Source organism: Nannobrachium achirus (assembly GCF_963921795.1).
Source record: "Nannobrachium achirus genome assembly, chromosome: 11".
NCBI classification, from domain to species: domain Eukaryota; kingdom Metazoa; phylum Chordata; class Actinopteri; order Myctophiformes; family Myctophidae; genus Nannobrachium; species Nannobrachium achirus.
The window spans coordinates 32228241-32249300 of record NC_137820.1 but is presented as its reverse complement, the minus strand read 5'-3'; the positions used below and the strand labels follow the sequence as shown (position 1 = coordinate 32249300).

Below are 21060 nucleotides of genomic sequence, written 5' to 3'. Positions count from 1 at the left end.
CAAGACATTGATCAAAGGACAACAATAGATCAAAGAAGTTTAGGCAAAGATACTGTAGGTGTGAACTCCTTGAGAGACAGCAGATAGGCTACAATCAACATAAGATAGACAGATATAACACCTCAATTGGGAGACAGTGCCACAGCTGCATGTCTACTGTAGCGTAGCCTGAGTCAGACTGATTAATTTAATGTCCGGAATATAGTTTCACAGTTCATATTAATATAAATCAAAATACATACATTTGTTTAAACAGAAACCTATTTATCAGTCCCTCATCTTTTAAATATATGTTGTATTTTGTTATTTAACTTGCATGCATAATCAGTCGTACATAAACCGAGGTGTGCCATATTTCATTGGGAGCGGAGCAATCTGAGTTCTGGAAAAGTTCGGTGGTAGTGGAGCACGGCGGCTCTTTGTGGATATAGGTTTAATTTTTATAGCTATCCATTTGGGAATGTATTTAGAAATGTCAATTTGCTTGCTAGAGCCACCAACAACCTCGCAGGATATTCCCGCACTGTCAGGTTCCGTGAGACAGGGTTGGGTGACGCTTTTGTCGTCTGCAGGTTTTGTCTCTGTGACTTCGGTGATAGCGGATGCGATGACTGGGAAGGAGCAAGGGGTGACGGGCGCTATTGCCACCTCCGTGGGACGTATCATAGTTGCGTTGACTTGCTTTGCGGAGTCCTCCTCAGTGTGCGCGTTCTCAGCGCTGATAATGACAGCATCTGCTTCCACCGCTGTGATTGCGTCGATGATGACAGCCTCTCTGTCGGTGGATGTGTTCTCCTCGGCGGGACGTGGAACCGCTGGATCTCTTGGTGCAGAAACACAGCTGATCACAGCTATCTCTGGTGATTGACGGGGAAGGCGGCCCCGACGTCGGTGACGGGAAGTCAGTTTGGATTGAAGTTTGGGGCAGGCATGCACAGTGTGTGTAAACGCACCACAATAAAAACATAATCCACTTTCTCGCCGGCGCTGACGTTCCTCTGTGGGCAAGCGGCCCCGCACTTGACGCGGGATGGGAGCAGCAATGTCTCTTGAAAAAGCAGACCGGTCACAATCGATGACGGCTGGGGTCTGAGTTCGTCCCGTTAATCGGCCTCTCAAAATGTTGTGAGAAGCGGTTGGCTCAGGCTTATCCAGTTCTTGTCGTAACTGGAATATTTCTGCTTCAAGTAAAGCGATCCTTTGAAGCAGGACTTGATTCTTTCCAGTTAAAATAACAGGAGTCATCCTGGCAGTTATTGTCCAAAACTATAACTGAAAAAACAACTAACACTACATCACCTCAAATGTCCATTTTTCTCTCGTTTTTCAGCTCTGGTTCGTTTGAAACGTCAATTGGCAAGCGTACTCTGACAGCTTAATCCAATATGTTGTTTCCCGCTCGATAGGACCATTGATAAATAAGAAATACAAATAAAAGAAAGATAGAACTTTCACTAAAAATAGAAAATAATATGGAATCCGGAGATGATGAGGTAGTAGTTCCTTGCAGCTTTATTCAAAGTAAGTTCAAAGCATAGTCCAGGAATGGCATAGAATCAAGTAGAGAATCAGAGCACGCAGGCCTGACCTCACCTCAGCGGTGGAACCGCAGAATAATGTGTCCATGTCAATTTACAGTACCTTTAAATACAGTAGCAATACACAAAGTCATGGCCTACTCAGACAGACAGATGGTTCGAACCGGAGGCAAGACATTGATCAAAGGACAACAATAGATCAAAGAAGATTAGGCAAAGATACTGTAGGTGTGAACTCCTTGAGAGACAGCAGATAGGCTACAATCAACATAAGACAGACAGATATAACACCTCAATTGGGAGACAGTGCCACAGCTGCATGTCTACTGTAGCGTAGCCTGAGTCAGACTGATTAATTTAATGTCCGGAATATAGTTTCACAGTTCATATTAATATAAATCAAAATACATACATTTGTTTAAACAGAAACCTATTTATCAATGAGGTCATAGAGAATCATTGTTTTCTTTTAAAAAATGAAATCGTCCGTTTTTTCCGTGCGAAAAGTGCAAAGGGCTTTACTGTTCTCTTGTGGTCCCAAAATCTCATTCACTCTGGCCATCTGTGAGACTCAATTAAAACCAAGGGGGAAAGATGAACACAAAAACACTTTTACAAATAATGGCCAGGGAGCTCAATTTATCTCAAGGAACAACACACACACACACACACACACACACACACACACACACACACACACACACACACACACACACACACACACACACACACACACACACACACACACACACACACACACACACACACACACACACACACACACACACACACACCTGATTGACACCCCAAACCTTCATTGGGATGTAATCTTCATCTTTAGCATCTAATTAATTAGGAGGAATCTCATTTCCTCACTAATGCAACTGGACAGAGGGGCGATAGAGGAGGGAGCGAGGGGAGGAGGACAGGGGGCAGAGGGGGAGGAAGGAGCGAAGAGGAGAGATTGGGAGGGAGGGATCATATTTCATCAATGTCTGTGAAGGATGTCCACCTGGTTCATTCCAGGAAAGAACAAGAGAGCGTGAGGTAACTGGGTCCACACCAACCACACAGTATTGATTACCGGCGCTCACACTCTGGCAATTTGTCCAACGGTCCCAAATATCTCTTCAGCAGCTGCAGATAGTCGCCCATTGACCAAAGACTTCAGTGTTTGTTGTAAATCCATTTCTTAAAGCTAGTTCAGAGTTTCTGTGACAAATACACCAACCACATGAGGCACGTTCAGCTCTTAAAGAGGTGGTGCCATAGTTTTGTACTTTTTCTGTTTTGTATGGGTCTATGGAGTTAAGATTACTCTAATAGACCACCTGGAGGGGTTATAATGTGCAAATCTTCCTTCTCTGTGTATTTTTGGTTACTTCCTGAAAGCTGTAAGCCTCGGAGTCAATTTTTTAATGCCACATTTAGCTATATGTCCCTGAACTTCACATGAAAACTAGCCTAGCTGAGTGAGACCTGTGTGGTAATGCTCATTATTCACAGGGGTAGAAAGCTATTTAACCAATCAGATTGCTTCGTCTGAACTACCTGTTGTATAATGTATATTATACACTCCATGTATCTAAGTGAAACGTTGTAATTGAATGCATTGCAACTATTGCATTAAATCAATTGTTTGACTCTATGCATAAAGGCTACATACACCGTGTGCAGTGACCCTCACAGATGGCTTCAAATGGGCCTGTGTAGCCTGGACACAATGAAACTAAATGTATTTAGCATCTAAATAATTGTTTGTTAGAGCGAGGTTCTTCTCTAAAACATGATTATCAGGTATTATGATTATACTAGGAGGAAGATTTTTTCCAAAAAAGTATACAGAAAGAGTTAAATTGGGTTTTTATGTGGCCACACCCCCAGTTCATTAACTCATTCCCTGCCAGGCCCGATAGTCCCGAGATTATTCCAATGTCTTTCCCCGCCAGGCCCGATAGTCCCGAGAATTTAAAAAAATAAAATAAAATAAAAATAAAAAAAAATTCAATTTTTTGACCCCCAAAAATGGAGTAGGCATGATAGCAATCGCGAAATTGCATGTTTAACCCCCATAGCAACCCCATCTTTCAAGCATGGCAGCCATTTTGGCAGCCATCTTTGTTAAACATAGTGGCTGTTATCTCATGAATGCCTGAACGGATTTCCATTCGGATTTTTTTGTTTGAAAGCTGTGAGCAATGTGGACACACGTGGTGCATTATCTAGGCATGGGTGTGCATGATCCGTGCACACCCAATTACATGGAAGTCTATGGAGACGAATGGCAGGTGGGAGTACGGAGGTATGTTAAAATGGCGGTCAATGTGTTAAGTATGCATGGATGTCATGGTGGGTGGTGACCCAGCTGAAGTTAGCCACACCCCACAGTGTTGGGTGAATGGTAATTAGGGAGGGGAGGAGTTGATTCTGTGATGTAATAAGTATGTGTGTTTTTTAACTGACACTTTTGACCACAAGGTGGCAGCCTCCAAGAGAAAACAAACAAATACCAAGAGAATACATAATTGCTCATAAAAACCACACCAGGGGTCTAATGAAGTACTTTCAACCTCCTGGACACATGAAAAACAGAAAAAGTACAAAACTATGGCACCACCTCTTTAACACATTCCCCGCCATTTAACAATACCTTCGTACTCTCCCCTGCCTCTGTCTCCATAGACTTCCATGTAATTCATAGTGCACGGATCATGCACACCCATGGCTAGATAATGCACTACGTGTCTGCACATTGCTCACAGCTTTCAAACAAAAAAATCCGAATGGAAATCCGTTCAGGCATTCATGAGATAGCAGCCATTATGTTTTCCTAAAATGTAAACAAAGATGGCTGCCATGTTTGAAAGATGGGGTTGCTATGGGGGTTAAACATGCAATTTCGTGATTGCTATCATGCCTACTAAAGTTTTTGGGGTCCAAAAATGTTTTTGAAAAAAAAAAAATGCTTTTTTTTTTTTTTTTTTTTCTTCTCGGGATTATCGGGCCTGGCGGGGAAAGACATTGAAATAATCTCGGGACTATCGGGCCTGGCATGCAATGAGTTAACTCATTCCCCGTCTCCCCCGATAGTCCCGAGAAAATCCCAATGTCGTTCCCCGCCAGGCCCGATAGTCCAGAGAATTTGCTTTTATATAATGTAATGTTTAATTACACTCTTCCCCAGCCTGTGACAAAGTTTGAGCCTTTTGTCATAAAGGGAACCAACAATATCACTCATCAAAGTGAAAACAAGAGTGTAATAATGTATAAATCTCAATAAAAATGAATAAAACTCTCAATAAACCACAGTGAATGCATTTAGCGTGGCAGAGCGCAGCCCGCAGAGTGCAATCAGCGGCACACTGGGCACACGCATGTAGAGGGATGTGGGGCAGGGATGTGCAGAGAATATTTAGAGAGGCAGGGGCTGACATTTCTAAAGGGGCCTTTTGGTGGACAATTCTCTTGAATGCAGCCCTCAGGGGCAGGGGCTCAAGCCCCCTTTGATGCCTATGTGTGTACATGCCTGGTGCACTGGTGCACGCTGGCAGAAGCGACAACATAAACGGAGCAGCTGCATCTGAGACCATTCTGCACAAATCAAACAAAATCCAGTAAAATGTTCAATTGGAAAGCCATGAACTGCCACACAACACACAGCTACATACCCCCCAAAGTCTCCACGACAAAATATTATGTCCCAGCCAGACAGCAAGATCAGAGCAGGGCGTCACAATGGGAAAGTGGGACTGAGTCTGAGTTACTAGGGCCCAAGGTGGAAGGGGCTTCATTATTTTATACTTTTGCTATTGAAAAATAGCAGATCTACAAGCTTGCAGCGCGACACTCTGTGCGCTGCTGTGAGCTTGTATATATCTATTTTTGAAATCCCCCTATGTAGAAAATTCATGGGGGGCCCGCAGTGAATCCTTGTACCCAGGGCCCAGCACCGACACCCAGTTGGAACAGATCCTCAGCCCACTACAAACACACGTATAGAAAGCCTGGTGAGGCGAGGTTACAAACAACACAATCACCTACTGGACAAGATGCAGCGCCGTCGGCCGGTCCAGTCGACCACCAACCGATCTTCAAGCCCTGCTACGGGAGTGGAGAGGAGAAAATATCTCCCCCCCCCCGGCGGAGTCCTCAATCAGGCGACCATTGTCTGAAGAAAAGCAACGTGTCGCGTCCATATAACTTCCATCGGTATGTAACAAAACTGGTGAAAATAGCAGATCTGCAAGCACACAACGCCTCGCATCCATGGAGCCTGATGGGAGGAGGAGTTCTAGGTGTATTATAGTCCAGTTCTCAGGAAAGGGTCGCGTCCAAACTCCCAGCGGTGTAACAAAAAAAAGGAGTGAAAATAGCAGATCTACAACGCGTCGCGACGAGTGGAATCCAACGAGGAAGAAATGCAAACACGGCGATCGTCATTGTCAGTAAGTTTGCTGTTGTTGTTTACATCCAAGCCTAAACTACTTTTCTTCCTCCTCACTTGGCTGATGCTGCAGCGTGCGTGCACGCGCAATCGCGCATGTGCGCGTGTTTGAGGCGCGCCGCGCAACGGCGCAAGTGCTTGCAGCCTGAAGGAAGGAAACACGCCTGGAGAAATATCACCACTGGGCGTGTGTGATCGCTGCTGTCTGTTCCGTTCTAAAGCCCGCCTACTGTATCCGGTTATGTAACACTCACATGCATGCAAGAAACGTTTCCGCATCCGGTATAGACCCAGGCCGGATCAGCAACAAGCAGAGTAACTTGATTCCTATCAGTTCTCTACGAGGCCACTGAGCAGGGGCGTCAATTGGGTATGGCAGGGGTATGCAGCTGCCATACCTTGGCTACAGGGGGAAATAATAAAAATGTACTTTTCATCGTGCCTGTTGCTAAGGTATGGCAACAAGACTGGTGTCTAGTCATGTTGCCATACCTTACCTTTTTCTGAACTGACGCCACTGCCACTGAGGCCAGCCAGCAGTTTGCGCACAACAGAGCATGAGAGCGATTCAATTCAAAGGAACGTTATTGGCATGAGAAAACATAGGCTACGTTTACATCGCCAAAGCAAGTGCCACAAATAAATAAAAACAGTTGAATATGGGGAACATATTTACAGTTATACACATAGGCCTTGCCTTATATAAAGTTATAAGTTATAAGTGTGTGTGTGTGTGTGTGTGTGTGTGTGTGTGTGTGTGTGTGTGTGTGTGTGTGTGTGTGTGTGTGTGTGTGTGTCAAAATGTGATCTGTGCAAAATAAAACACTTGAATGTTGAATAAAAGGTAAAAAGCTTATTTCTATTTGTGTGAAGTCAGTATGACGCCCTAAGGGCAAGAGGTGACCTATTACAGCCCTATTACACTATTCCAGTTATTGCCCTATTACACAATTACACTTATTACACTAGTACACTTATCTGATAAGTGCCTGACGCCATAAATACAAATATTAACTGAATTATCCACTTGAAAAGCGATCGATCACAAAAAGGTCAATATCTCCAGTTTTTTCAATTATAGCTGGATTTTGGTCAAAAATGGCTATTTTGAGATGGCTGCAACTATAGAAAAAAAAGCTTTTTATTTATTTTTTTATTTTTTGGGTGAGACTAGAGGTTGTCCTCTTTCATTTCAGGTACTGTATGACATTGTCGAAAAAACACAGAATTTAGGAAAAATGTCAATATAAAAAAAATATATACATTTTTTTATTAAACAAAATGGCAGGAGAGCCATACAGTCAATGTTAAAATGGCGGCCAATGTGTTAAAGAGCCTTATAAGCAGCGAAAGTGGAATGCAAAAAGACATTAAGACGCGTCTCAACAAAGCAAGAGATGTTTTCAGACAACCTTGCAACATCTGGAAGTCCAAACAATATAGCCTCAAAACCAAGTTCAGGCTCTACAACAGCAATGTTAAGACTTTATATTTACAGCATATTTATGGACAATGATTAGTATGTGAACGGTCACAGCTTGTCCGTATGTATGTATGCATCTCTGTCACGCCTGACACTGTGTTTCTATGGGTTTGTCACTCTGACATCATGCTAACAGAATCACTTTTATGCCCATATATGGAGTTCCCTGATGTCATCAATATTAAGCCCATATCTAACAGGACTTCATATGGGAATGCCCATATATGGAGGCCACATCGCCCACATACCACACCAACAGAATCCATATATGGCCAAGACAGATGGCCAAGACAGCCCATATCTGTGTGGCTGGTTCTACAGACAGGGATCCCATGTATGGGCATAAAAGAGTATGATCATCATGATCATCATGAACATCATAGGACTTTCACATAACAAAAAACTGAGTAAGCATGTTTGGCTCTCACAGCATATCTCCATATACAGTACATGGATCTCCATATATGGGTACCAGGGGTCTCCATATGGGTAATTGGTCCGATATACATCACTGGCCAGATGGCCAAGAATTGGCGCGGTCTTACTAGTATGTATATATTTTTCCATTATAGATGGATATATTCAATTAAAGATTTAAAGAAAACAGCCAGGAAAGAGTAAGGTCACCTGAGTGTATTGTCCACAACAACCCAATATTAAATAAATGTTATCAGCATATTCAATTGTTTTAAGACACTTTATGCATTAAGCTTAAAAAAAGGGGCTGAAAAAAGCGAATCTTCAAGCTCACAGTAAATTGCAGAGAGAGTGAGAGAGAGAGAGAGAGAGAGAGAGAGAGAGAGAGGCAGCTGTTCCCTTAAGTTACCTGGCAGAAACCGTCACTTATTAATCAACAATGAATTAGGATCAACCACACATGGACAAACACAGCATCTGTCTTTTAGCAGAAACACTCCTACATCAGCAGCATTGGAGGCAGATGTGACACAACGTTTTCTGGCAGGAAGGCTAACTTCATTCAGTCTGACGAACCAGGAATGATGGGCTGTTGGTGAAATACATTTGTTTCTTTCTGCTTAGAAGGCACTCAGTGCAAAGAAAAACCTCCCCTATGCTCCCATAGCTACTTTAAATATAAGATAATCATTCCTGGCGCATGAGCTGACTACATCACTCACCTGCATCTCTCCAAATATTGAACTGTACTGCATATTTCAGTTAACTGCTCGTCTTTGCTTGTCTTTCCAATCTCCAGATCATAATGAGAGAATCGGTTCAGAAATCCAAGTGGTAATGACATTTTATCAATGGGGTTCCTGTGCTGTGTTATTTGCATATAAATGGTTTAATCTAATAACTCTCTGTGCCTCTACCTAAGAGGAGTAGGTCATTGTCTGCTTTCTAATTGAAGACACAAAAGCATTTTAACTGACATTGAATTATATCTCAGGGAACGGATTAGGGGCTAAAGCTCTGAACAGAGAGGTGGAGGCGGTAATTTAAGTTGTAGTTACTGTAATAGTCCAAAGGAATAGCATATGCACATCCCCAAAACGTGTATACGGTGCTGGATCCAGGAAACAATGAATGAATAAGGGATAATGTCCGCACACAATATAATGCTCTCGATATAAAGACGGGAGAGCATTATATCGTGTGCGGACATTATCCCTTATTCAGTTACTGTAATAGTGCCATTTTCACCATTGCATTGTCGCAACGTATGTTAGATGTGAGAACTTGTAAGTGCATAACATTTATCCATACATGGATCCCTGCTGAAGAGAACAACACATGCATGAAATGACGCAACCAACCCCTTGGAGATACTTTTCCTTTCATGAACATGTCATTACTGACTAGCTGCTAATTAAAGACACATTTATTTCCCTGTTCAGCCCCACATCATTTGCACACATATTGATCAAGGTGCTCCCATATGTCTCTGACAACTGGGATGTGGTTTTCACATGGCTCTTAAACTACAGCACTGTGTTTCCTCTCTTAGTGCTGCTGGAAATGTTTGATTTGTCTGGCCAGCAGGGTAATTTCCTCCCAATCAGTTCTACCATCAGGTGGAACTCATCCTTTGAACAGGCTGACATCATAAAGAGCTTCTGTGAGCTCTTATTTATTACAGTTTATAATGTGTCCAGTGGCCATCAGTGACATTTGATTAAACAGTATGTCATGTATGGTAACATGTGTGAGTGAAGTAATATGGATCTATCACATTGATTCATCCATCACTATTGAACAACATGCACCTCTTTTCTTTTTTTATCCCACGATTTTTGTAACCCGTTTTTCACCCGGTGTCAATTATCTAATGTGATCCTGTGCGCTACACTCCCTCTGCCAACCTGGGGAGACAAGAGACTGAACTCATGCTTCCTGATAGGGGGGAGTTTCCCCAGTTGGACATAGCGCGTGGAAGGAACACGTTATTCCAACCAGTTCCTTTCCCCTCCATCAGTCTGACCTGGGGGAGGCAGTATAGAGACCAGGATTACAGCATGTTTTTTTTTGTAAGGGTACCTACTCTAGGAGCCACGGGGAGAACATCCAAACTCCACACAGAACGGCCCTTTTGCCAACCCCACCTAGGGTATGGTCACAGAGGAGAGAACACACCCCCAGCCCCCACAGCGCCCCCGGCAGGAATCGAACCCAGGACCTTCTAGCTGTGAGGCGAAAGTGCTACTACGCCCCCATGCATCTCTTTTCTAAAGGCAGAAAGAGAGGAGGTGAAGAATGAGCAAGAGAGACAAAGTGTGTGAGTGAGAAAGCTCTCTCTCTCTGCTCTCCTATTGACAGTATAACACCACCAGAACCTCCCTGTCATTACTGAGACCATCGTGTCCACCTACCAGAGTGGACACCATGTTACCAGCTCGTCTCTGCTTGTCTTTCCAATCTCTTGATCATAATGAGAGAATCGGTTCAGAAATGCAAGCGGTAATGACATTTTATCAATGGGGTTCCTGTGCTGTGTTATTTGCATATAAATGGCATCATCTAATAACTCTCAGTGCCTCTACCTAGGAGGAGTACACATTGTCTGCGTTCTAATTTAAGACACAAAAAGCATTTTGACTGGCATTGAATTATATCTCAGGGATCGGATTAAGGGGCTGAAGCCAGAACAGAGTGGCAGAGGCTGTAATTCCAGTTGCCTCTTTCTCTTTTGATGCACGTCACTGACACTTGCGTCAGTGGCGCCTTCGGTGTCTCACAGCTGAGTGTGAACTGCCAAAGCTGCACCTGTCATTTATCACAGCCTGAAGCCAAATAAGCTATTAAACACTGGACTGGCTCTCCCATTAACTACTGCAGATTCGTTATAATGGTCTTGATTGATCCCATCACCTGTGCCATTCTATGTACAGTATTTACAGCTCACTCCATGAGACAAAAGATGACGTTGTTTATGCAGCGACATTCAGTCAAATGGTCTTAATGTCACTTTAATTGGTTATAATGAGGATTTATGGAAACTATGAGTTTCAGTATACTTTTCTTTGGCATTCTCTGTCAGGTAAGAATCTTGTTATTGCGTCAGCGGTGGTTGTTAAGCATCACTTGTCAGTCTGAATGTCACCTTCAGGTAAGTTATTGTAAGTGGCTCGTGTTGGTGTCCCCCTGGCAGAGGAAATGTCTTTAACAAGCACTCTAAACACATCAGCAAGGATTGTATTAAAAAGGTAAGACAAACACGCTCATGTTCCTTTGTATGAATATAAAAACATTGCACGCACGCACACGCACACGCACACACACACACACACACACACACACACACACACACACACACACACACACACACACACACACACTCTCTCTTACTTTCTGTGTGGATATGGTAAGCCTTGATTCCATGTGTGGTTTCTTACTTCTTATGTACCTTGAAGGACCATAGCTAATTCTAATATCCATACTAGATGTATCGCCATTAACAGAGATCACCCATGTCTTCAAAAATGTAGTGTACATTATTGCATACAATGTACTGTATACTTGTATAGTAGATATAATTGTAGATTTGCTTTACAGAGAGAGAAAAAACATTCACTGCCACGTTGAAATGGTGTGGAAAGGTTGCTGTTGAAAATCACTTGATCTAAAATTACTAATATTACTAATAATATTCTAAGTTATTCAAATTTGTACATGGCTCTTCATACAGAAATGTTAATCAATTAATCATAGTGAGTTTTAGCTAACTTGACAAATATGTTTAGGGACATTCTAATCATTATTGTATATGGACATGTCATAAACAAAGACACATTTTGAGAAATTGTTTGAGTATTTGAAAAGAATGTGGTCGACAAAATAATGGACAATGACGTAGTAAAACTGGTCACCTTCTAATAGGAATTAGGTGGTTTAATGAAAGGAAACAAAATAGATAGACAATAAATGTCTATATGAACAAAGAGGAAACGGATGAAATATAAAACTACTACAGTATGTCTATACGAACATACTGTCAGTGATATTCATGTAGATGTTAATTTGGAGACTGCGTTTAAGTGTAAACTCATTAGCTGAGATAAGTGATTGCGAAACTATTGTAATGCATACATCTGTGTTTATATCAATACATGACTGACTGTAATGAATCAATTAACGGTATCAGAAAGGAACAATAAAGCACGCACAACCACTCACTAAAAGGTCAGAATCCATAAGAAAAACAAGGTCTGCACACTCCAAAGGTTTAACATGTATTTTTGGTTCCTTTACATCATGGACGTAAAGGAACCAAAAGGACATAATGGTGTACTGTAAAGGAAACAAAAATACATTTTAAACCTTTGGAGCATCATCCAGTTTGTAAAGGAACCAAAAATAAATGTTACACCTTTGGAGCATTATCCAGTTTGCGGACCTTTACAGAGAGAGAAAAAACATTCACTGCCACGTTGAAATGGTGTGGAAAGGTTGCTATCAATTAATGTTATCATTGTCAAATCACAACACAAACACATGTAACTAGACTACCGCAATGTCTGACATTGGTGATCAAAGATCACAGTCAGAAGTGGCGGTGGTGCAGTGGTAAAGTAGGTGAATCGGTGCTTGGTCCAGAGCACACGAGCGGAGTGGAGCGGGACGGAAAGCCGCTCCGCGCTCCAGGGGTCTATGGTACCGTTCACTCTTCGCTCATGTCGCGCCCCCCGCCGCTCCGCTCCTCCCCACTCCGCCGCTCCGCTCGATTTGCGTATCGCTCCGCTCACCGCTCACTCCGCGCTCCGCTCAGGGTCGTCAAAAAGCAGCAAAAAAAAAGTTCCGAAACACTTTCTCCTTCGCCAGTGTGTTCCCATCCAACACAAACGCCTGCGGTAATGTGAACCTCGGCTTGATGGAGATCTATCTAGGCAATCTAATCATTGTATTTTAAGACGGGCAATATTAAATCCTGTTGGTTATTGATTAGGCTAAACACCACAACCGAGAGAGGGAGGCGAGTCGTGGCGTGTGTTTTTCATTCAGCAAAATTCTCACTTGCGTTTAAAATCGTATCCTTTGACTGGCTTAACTGACACAAGGTAGGCTACTTATTGCGACCGTAGGTCGCACTTACTACAGAAAGCTCCACCAGGTGTCCGTGCGTCCGTCAGTCAGTCCGTCACACGTCAGACGTCACACTTTTGCCCTGCTCATATCTCCGCAACCGTTGCCCCGATCCATGCCAGATTTTGCACACACACTCCTTACCTGCCAAACTACAACCTCCAAGGACCCCCGGAGTTCCAGGGACCCCCAGGTCCCTGGGGGACCCCCAGGTGTAAAAAAAATACCAAATGTGCAAAAATGACCAAATGACCACCCCCACGGGGCTGCTCACGGGGAATTCCCGGGGACCACCCACTCCTGCTACTCCAGAACGGATGCAAAAGTGGTGGCGCCCCCAGTGGAGGACCCCCTCCACTGCAGCTCACATAAAATGCCCTAACTCGGCCTAGGAGCGTCCGGGAGAGCCGGGGCCGGTACCTATTCGTCCGCCAAGGCAACGCGGAGACCCCACCCCTCATTTCTCACATGGCCCACTTCTAGCGAGACCTACGGTCGCTTATCTCCCGATTAGGGAGTCTTACTGGTTATAACATAGCCTAGCCTACTTGTGTGGATGATATAGATACATTTTGTGAAATCTTGATGAAGGGAATTCTCTGTCTGTTCTCCTCTCCGCGGTAACGACATATGGCTGCACTGCCACTACTGCACCCGGCACCGTTTTGTTGGAAACATGCGGTGCGCGGCCCCAACAGGGTCGGCCAGGAGCGGAGGAGGTCTGCGCTCCAAGGAGCGGAGGAAAATCCTCGCTCCGAAGCCACTCAGACCCATTTGAAAAGTCGCTCGCTCACGCTCATGTCAAAAACGGCCCGCTCCGCTCCCCGCGCCGCTCGCGCTCCACTCCGCTCGTATGCTCTGGCTTGGTCTACCTACGTTTTTTTTTCTTGGATTACTATTTCTATGCATTTGATGTATTGATGTATTACCTTGCTTATTGTAAATCACTCTGGATTATGAGCATCTGCTAAATGCCTAAATCCACTGCAGTGCATCCGGCTTTGTCCAGTGTCTACTCTATATGAACACAAATGGCCCGTGTTCGGAAGCGGCGCGATGCACGCTTAATGCAAGGAGTTGCGGTGCTGCAGCACTGGGCACCAAACGCCGGGAAAAAGTGAAAGAAGACTCTACTATCGGGGAAATAAAGATGGGCAAATTATCGAAACCATGGCTGCTAAAGACGCTGTGAAACAGCACCTGCTGTCAGCGGGGAGTGTAGGGCGGGAGGAGTAGGACGGACGTGCCTCGTCCTCTTGGTGGGGGCTCCTCACTGATAGGTGAGGCAGCGAAAACACACAGAAATGAATTGGTATAAAGACTAAATTGGGGAGAAAAAGGGGGTAAAAAGGAAAGATCATGGTCAGCAATGAGCCACACATCTCAACTTAGAGAATAAGACCCAACTATGTACACATCCTACATTGAAATTGTTTTTTTAGAGGATTAGACAGCATTGTGACCTGAAATGTTTGCCAAAAAGTCTACTTATTTTTTTATGTGGAAAATACATTCTTTGTTTCTCATAAAGGGGAAAGATAAACCATGACTACATATAAATTGATCTGGTACCTTGAATCGATTTTCTTACCCAGCGTGTAGCGTGATAATGGGAGAGAGCCACTCCACGTCTCCAATAAAGTGGAGAGAAAATCACAGAGTGAGGAGATAAATGTGCATATCAAGAAATCATTTTATACCGCAAAGAAGAAAATCTGCCTGATTTCAATGTGTCAAAATTGATTTTCCAATTTTCTCCGGGTAGCTTTGTGGTTGCCTGAAGCTCCTTCCAGCTCACACTGAATTATGCCTGAAGCATTTAGAAGAGAAAGGAACAGTGTCTTCTCTCTTTCCATTCTCTCTCACGCACGCCCACTCTGAGTCTATGCTATAAAAACTTGTCAAACATTGGCCAAAAGAAAGAGGCGTTGTGAGTTTGTAGATTGGCTATTTTCACAATATTTATCTGTGGGATCGGAGTCAAACTAAATGTAATGCCTTAACTCCTACAATTCCAAGTACTTGTCAATCAATTATGATTATTCTGGGGGGTTCGTGGCCTGAAAAGGATGGATAACACTGCTATAGTGGGTCTTCTCTTTACCGTGATTATTGGCACGACAGAGTGATGCGGTCAGGAAAGGGGCAAAGATTAAGCAGAGTTCTGCGAGCATCACTGAAGTGGCTATAAGCACAGTAAAGCACGCCCTCGAGTGGAATATTGCAATTATACAACAGTTCACAACACAACACCTCAAAATGTATTCATGTTTAAGGATAACATGCCCACTTAACTGTTTTGTCCATTTTATTTGTATTTTTGTTCAAACCAAAAGTATTTCAGACACAATCATCAAACAAAAAAGCCTCTTTATCTTATTTTCTTATTTTATTTTTTGTTCTCTGTATAGTAGTTTATTTTGTTGTTGTGTAGGTGATGGGTTTTTGCACTTAAAAAAAAATACATACAGGGCCATGACATGTAACAGAAAAATATGAATAATGACAGTGAATTTGTTGGAAGATATGTTACAGTTTGAATGACTTTAATAAAGTATAAAAAAATGTATTCATGTTGTGGGGCTATTCACAATAATAAAAAATAATAATGTTGCGCTATTCTTCTCTTAATTTCCCTTTAAATAGAAGACTTCATCTGACTGAGATATTAAATAGTTCCTGTTGGTTCAAAGTAGCAGCGCTCTCTCTGTCACAGAGGCACCAATCTACAGTGGTGTAAAGTAACTAAGTACATTTACTTAAGTAGTAGTATTTTGAGGTATTTGTACCTGAGTGTTTCCAATTTCCATTACTTTTCGGATCTCTCGGATCCAAATCTGTACTTTTACTCCACTACAATTATTTGAAAACATACATAAACGTTTTTATTTGTTTGAATAAGCTTTATTGTGAGGCCATGGCTACTTTCGTTTGAAAACGTAAAGATAGTCTGAGTTTTCTTATCTGTATTATAATTGTTTTGTATTTAATGCCTGATGTAGCCATCTGTCATGGTTATTTATACCGTGGCCATTTGAAAATAGACGATCTATTTGGGCTTGTAGATCTGCTATTTTCAAACATTTTGTACTTTTACTTTTGGTACTTTAAGTACATTTTGATACCAATACTTTTCTACTTTTACTCAAGTACATCTTGAATTCCAGACTTCTACTTTCTATATTGCAGTATTGATACCTTTACTTAAATCAACACAGCTGAGTGCAGTGGGAGGAATTCCAATACTGTATATCAGAGGTGGGCAATTTTGATGATGGAGAGGGCTATCTCTCCATATTTTCACTCTAGAGGGCCACAATGCATATAGTTTAAATAGCAGCTGTGACATAGTTTGAGCTTGTAGATCGTCTATATTTGCTATTATTGAATTGGAATCTTGAATTATTTAATTATGAATTATTAAGTGAAGGCGTGTGGCCCCCAGGCCGCCAGTTTCCCATGTATGCTGTATGGCCGTGTTGCATGGCCAAAATAACTGATCTACAAGCTTGAGACACATTGTGAACTTGTAGATCGGTTATTTCCACCACGTGATACCATCTGAAATAGGGCCGTTAACCACTCCAATAGTGTAACGTAATTCTCCTTCTCGTCCTCTTCCAACCATTTATCTTAAGTCCACCAAATACATTTAAATTAACAACACAATCCATTTTGAACAGGGTGCTAGCTGTGTTTTTTTCCCTTCAGTGGGACGGGACAGGACATATATGTATGGTCTAATAGGAGGTGCGGAGTGATTTATTAATGTGATGAGGCCCAGTGCGGTCATGCTGGTTTGAAGCATGGGTAGATAGCCATTTCAACCAATCAGCTTACTTCATCGGAACTACCTGTTGTATAATTGACACTTTTAAAGTAGCCTACCTGTCAGCAGCAATTGGCTTTACAACAGGGAGTATAATGGTTAACACACCGGGTGCCCAGGATTATTCAAGATTTAATCTGCACTTTGGTGCAGCAGCATAACACTGCTCTTTACGAGGGAACGGATTTCCCGGTCACGTGATAACCCATTGCATTTTGCAATTGGAGTGTTTCTCTTCACAGGCGGGTGCCTTTGTAAAACCCCCCACGACACGTCGAACGCGTCGACCGTCGAGGAGACATCAAAGAGTTTGATGTGGTGGCACGTCATGGACCTCCTATGAGTTAAAATTCATATTTCTTCTAAAAGAATGGTGGGGGGGACGTGGCATATGACAGTGTTGTTCTGGCATGTTGTGGGTGCTCACCAAAAGACACAGTGACTTTGAGGAACCTCTATCTGAGAACTTCAAAGGTTATTGTCCATGGAAAATACAGAGACAGGAAGGGATTTATTGGAGCCACAAACAGGCTGACATTTTGCCTGTGCATTTTCCTCAAAGCCATCCCCCGCACATTCAGAACATCAACCTGCCAGTGATCTCAATAAATCTCAGACCCAGACAACAGAGGCCGTTCCACCTCCTCCGTTTTATTCCATGGAGAGACACCCTTTGAAGTGTCCTGTGATTGGCTCTTGCTCTATGATAACACAGAAGAGCAATCAAAGTGACCTATAGTATAGAGATTCTAGGATCAGACCTAATATGTTAAGGTTTTTCTATATATACTATTGAATTACTACTAAGTAACATGAGTTTTGCACCACAAAATGAGAAATATAATAATAATAAAACATAACTAAATTAATTCAAACAGTTGCATTTCTATTCACAGTCCATCAGTGAAGATTCAATTTCTACAGGTGACAACATTTGTGTCCAGCAAACACCTTGCAATACCTTGTTTTTCATCCCCTGACTCATCCCTAAGTTTTGACTAGCCTAACCTGTACTGGTATCGCTTTTAGTCTCGTATTCACATCCCTTCTCTGAGGCCAGTGCCAGCAGGCCCGATGCGGGCTGGAGTGACTACATTTCCTACAGTTTAGTTTGGTACTATACAGCAAGCATCACAGTATAACATACTACAGCTGATCGTATAGAAAAGAAGGCATGCCATTAAAACACATACACAGCCATTTACAATATGCTTGTGCGCCTATACTGCCAGGAATATTATTAATTTCCAAGTTATCAGTAGCCTAACCCAGCAGGGATCATATAATTGCAGAATGTAGTACACGTACTATACCACTAGAGTGTGCCCAACGATTAGGTCTTGCAGTCTGGACTCAGCCTGGACAGCATGTGGACCATAATGGCCGCCTATGGAGCCGCCATTATGGCTCCCGGTCCGCCGAACGGGAGCGATCCTGGAGCGTGCGCACGACGTGCACGCGCCGTGTACACTCGTTTTTGCTCCTGAGTGACCACTCTGTCAGCCTGCCATTTTTTTCCGAATGAAAATCCGTCTAAATATGGTAAAGTTTGATAAGAAAAACGTCAGCTTTCAATGCTATGGAAAGGCCTATGCTTTGTTATGGCCGAACGACTTCCGGGTTACGTCATCGATGATGTCATTTCCATCGCATTTTCATAGCTTAAGCTTATATGAACCTAGAATGGTCATTTATAGCTCAAAAAATGTCAAAAAAATACCAAAGAAATCAGAAAATGATCCCCAAGGCGACGTTTGGCGATCTGGCTGGCTGGGCCTCCTCAAAATGGCGATGGAAGGCGATTTGGCTGGCTAAGAGTTAATACATTATATTGAAGAGAGAGTTTACTGTAGCTCAACTGCTGTCAGGCTAAAACTAACTAAAACTGTGTGTATCTATTGCATCTGTTTCTTGCATTCCACCCAGGTTACAAAAAAATTAAATAAATCCAAAAGTTTTCATTAGAGGAAAAAAGTCAAGACAGTATACATACATTAGCCCATATTGAAACCGTTTTATACCGGACATCTGAGCAAGGAGTCTCAGCCGGGCCGTAATTTACCGTACTGGGTCATTAAAAACGAAATAAATGATTTTTATCCGAAGATTTTCGATCGTCTAACCTTCCCTAGTCACCGCTCGTCCATCGATAGTGCATGGCTCCTCTGACATGAAACGGAAGTGACGTCAGGTCCTTTCCCTGCTAAAGCTTCCCAGCTCCCATCCATTTATGGTTTAGACGTTAGCGTTAGCATAGCTGGAGTGCTAGGGGCTAAGCTAGCGAAAATGTTCACATTGACTGTAGAGTCATACTTGGATTATTTGCGCCCACATTTACGTGAACGGATCGCGCACGCGAAACGCACGGGGAGAAGATGCCTCGGCCAAAACCTCCACTCTATGCCAATGCAGATTGAGGAATTTCACTGCTGATCGTGGTGAGATTTCAATGGGGAATCGTGAAGGGGGTAGGGGGATGGAGAATACATGATATTGCGCTGATGGATCTTGTAAAATGAATGCTGTTCAGATCATAATATAATAATAGAAATTTCACGGCTAATCTACCAACAAGCCATTCTATTTCGGCTGGCGAAGTGTTAAGCAAACCTCAATTCGATAAGCTCTAGCGCACCCCTTAAATTGGTCTAAGAACGCCAAAGCTTCCAAGCATGTCTGGAATCATCAGAGCTCCACACCATCTCATCACAACAACTGAACAACACAAACAGTGGTGTCACCGTGTTGGTTCTCTATGAAAGCGGTCTACTGTAACTAAGGAAGCAGCCTGTTGGCTGCTGTGGTTCCAGCGAGCGGTTCCGGATGGGAGGTTTTTCAGCCAGGCTTGTTGGACACATCCAGAGAGCTGGTGGATGAGTGTGTATCACCTCAATTAAAGCATGCTCTGAGTGTCTGACAACAGCTAATATTTCTCTTCCACCCAGCAAGTCCAATCGATGTTCCAGCATTCGTCACCCTGCAGAAGAACCAACACGCCGTTTTCTCACTGCAGTTAGAGGAGGAATGAAGAGGAGGTCCACTGCTTTCTATGCTTCCTCATTAGCCGCTGTGTCCACAGAAAGTTATTTTTGAGCCAGAGAACTTTGTGTAGCCTATATCATGTCCTGAGTGCTACACATACTGTACTAAGTGTACAGTGTTGGCCGCTTGTGGGCGTTCTGCGCGCAGCCCTCTGCATAGGAAAGTGACATCGATGATGGGTCGCTGCTCTCCAACAGTCAAACTATTTTCTACCTGAGGCATCCAGAGCGCTCCGGCACCCAATAAAGGCCGGATGCCGAGAGCACTGAAACACGAGCGCGCCATAGAGGTGCATAGTATAAGGCTCCAAACACATTGTCTGTGGACCCGGCCCCCTTGCACACACACCGGGCGTGCCATTAGGAAATAGCTTGAGACAAAAACTTCCAAACTGGTACCCTCATCCACACTCACTCCAGCACCCCCCCACACCCCAACCACTACTTAGCAATAATGCCAACTAAGGCCATTTAAAATACGCTCTTGGCTCTTAACAAACTAGGCAATTAGGCACAGGGTTTAGCTGCATATGAGTGGGCCAGGGGGGAATGCAGCAGGGAATCAAATCTCAGCACACCACCAGCAAATTCAATGAAAAAAAACGACTATACACACACGCACACCAATATGCACACATTTACGCCCCCCCGCACGCACGCACGCACGCACACACGCACGCACGCACGCACACACGCACACACTTGTATCATTATACTTGTGAGGACAACAATACAATGAATGCCATTTTAACCATTGTTTGGACATTTTTAACGCTCCCTAAACACTGAAAAGAGCCCATCTATAAGCATACAAAGTGCCGTTGTACTGCGACGTGTTCTACTACTATTCTACTAGTACGTTAACACACACACACACAAAGGCCCACCCACCTCTCTGTCCAGCAGCAGGGGGGAGATGACAGTCACGATGTCTCCTCTTTCCGGGTCGATGTAGAACATGTTGGGCGAGGGCTTGTCGGGCGACTGGCTGATGATGTTGTAACGCAGCAGAGCGTTGTCTGTGGAAGAGTCGTCAGCGTCAAACGCTGTCATCATCATCACCGTGGTTCCTGGAGGAGACACACCGCTCACTTCAACACCGATACAATCTGTGTGCTGTCTTGATAGGAAAAGCAGCACTAGTATTCATACGTATCCATAAAGGTAACACTTTTTAAACTCCA

At 43.3% G+C, this 21060-nt stretch overlaps 1 protein-coding gene across 1 annotated transcript in view; it reads right to left on the bottom strand.

The window, feature by feature from the left end:
• LOC308294289 (cadherin-13-like) overlaps window positions 1-21060 on the bottom strand; it is a gene marked incomplete at both ends in the record, with an annotated part of 228901 nt that overhangs the window by 80418 nt on the left and 127423 nt on the right. The window contains one exon of the mRNA XM_080737017.1: window positions 20768-20946. Coding sequence (XP_080593143.1) covers window positions 20768-20946 — 179 coding nt within the window. The remainder of the gene's footprint in view (window positions 1-20767; window positions 20947-21060) is intronic.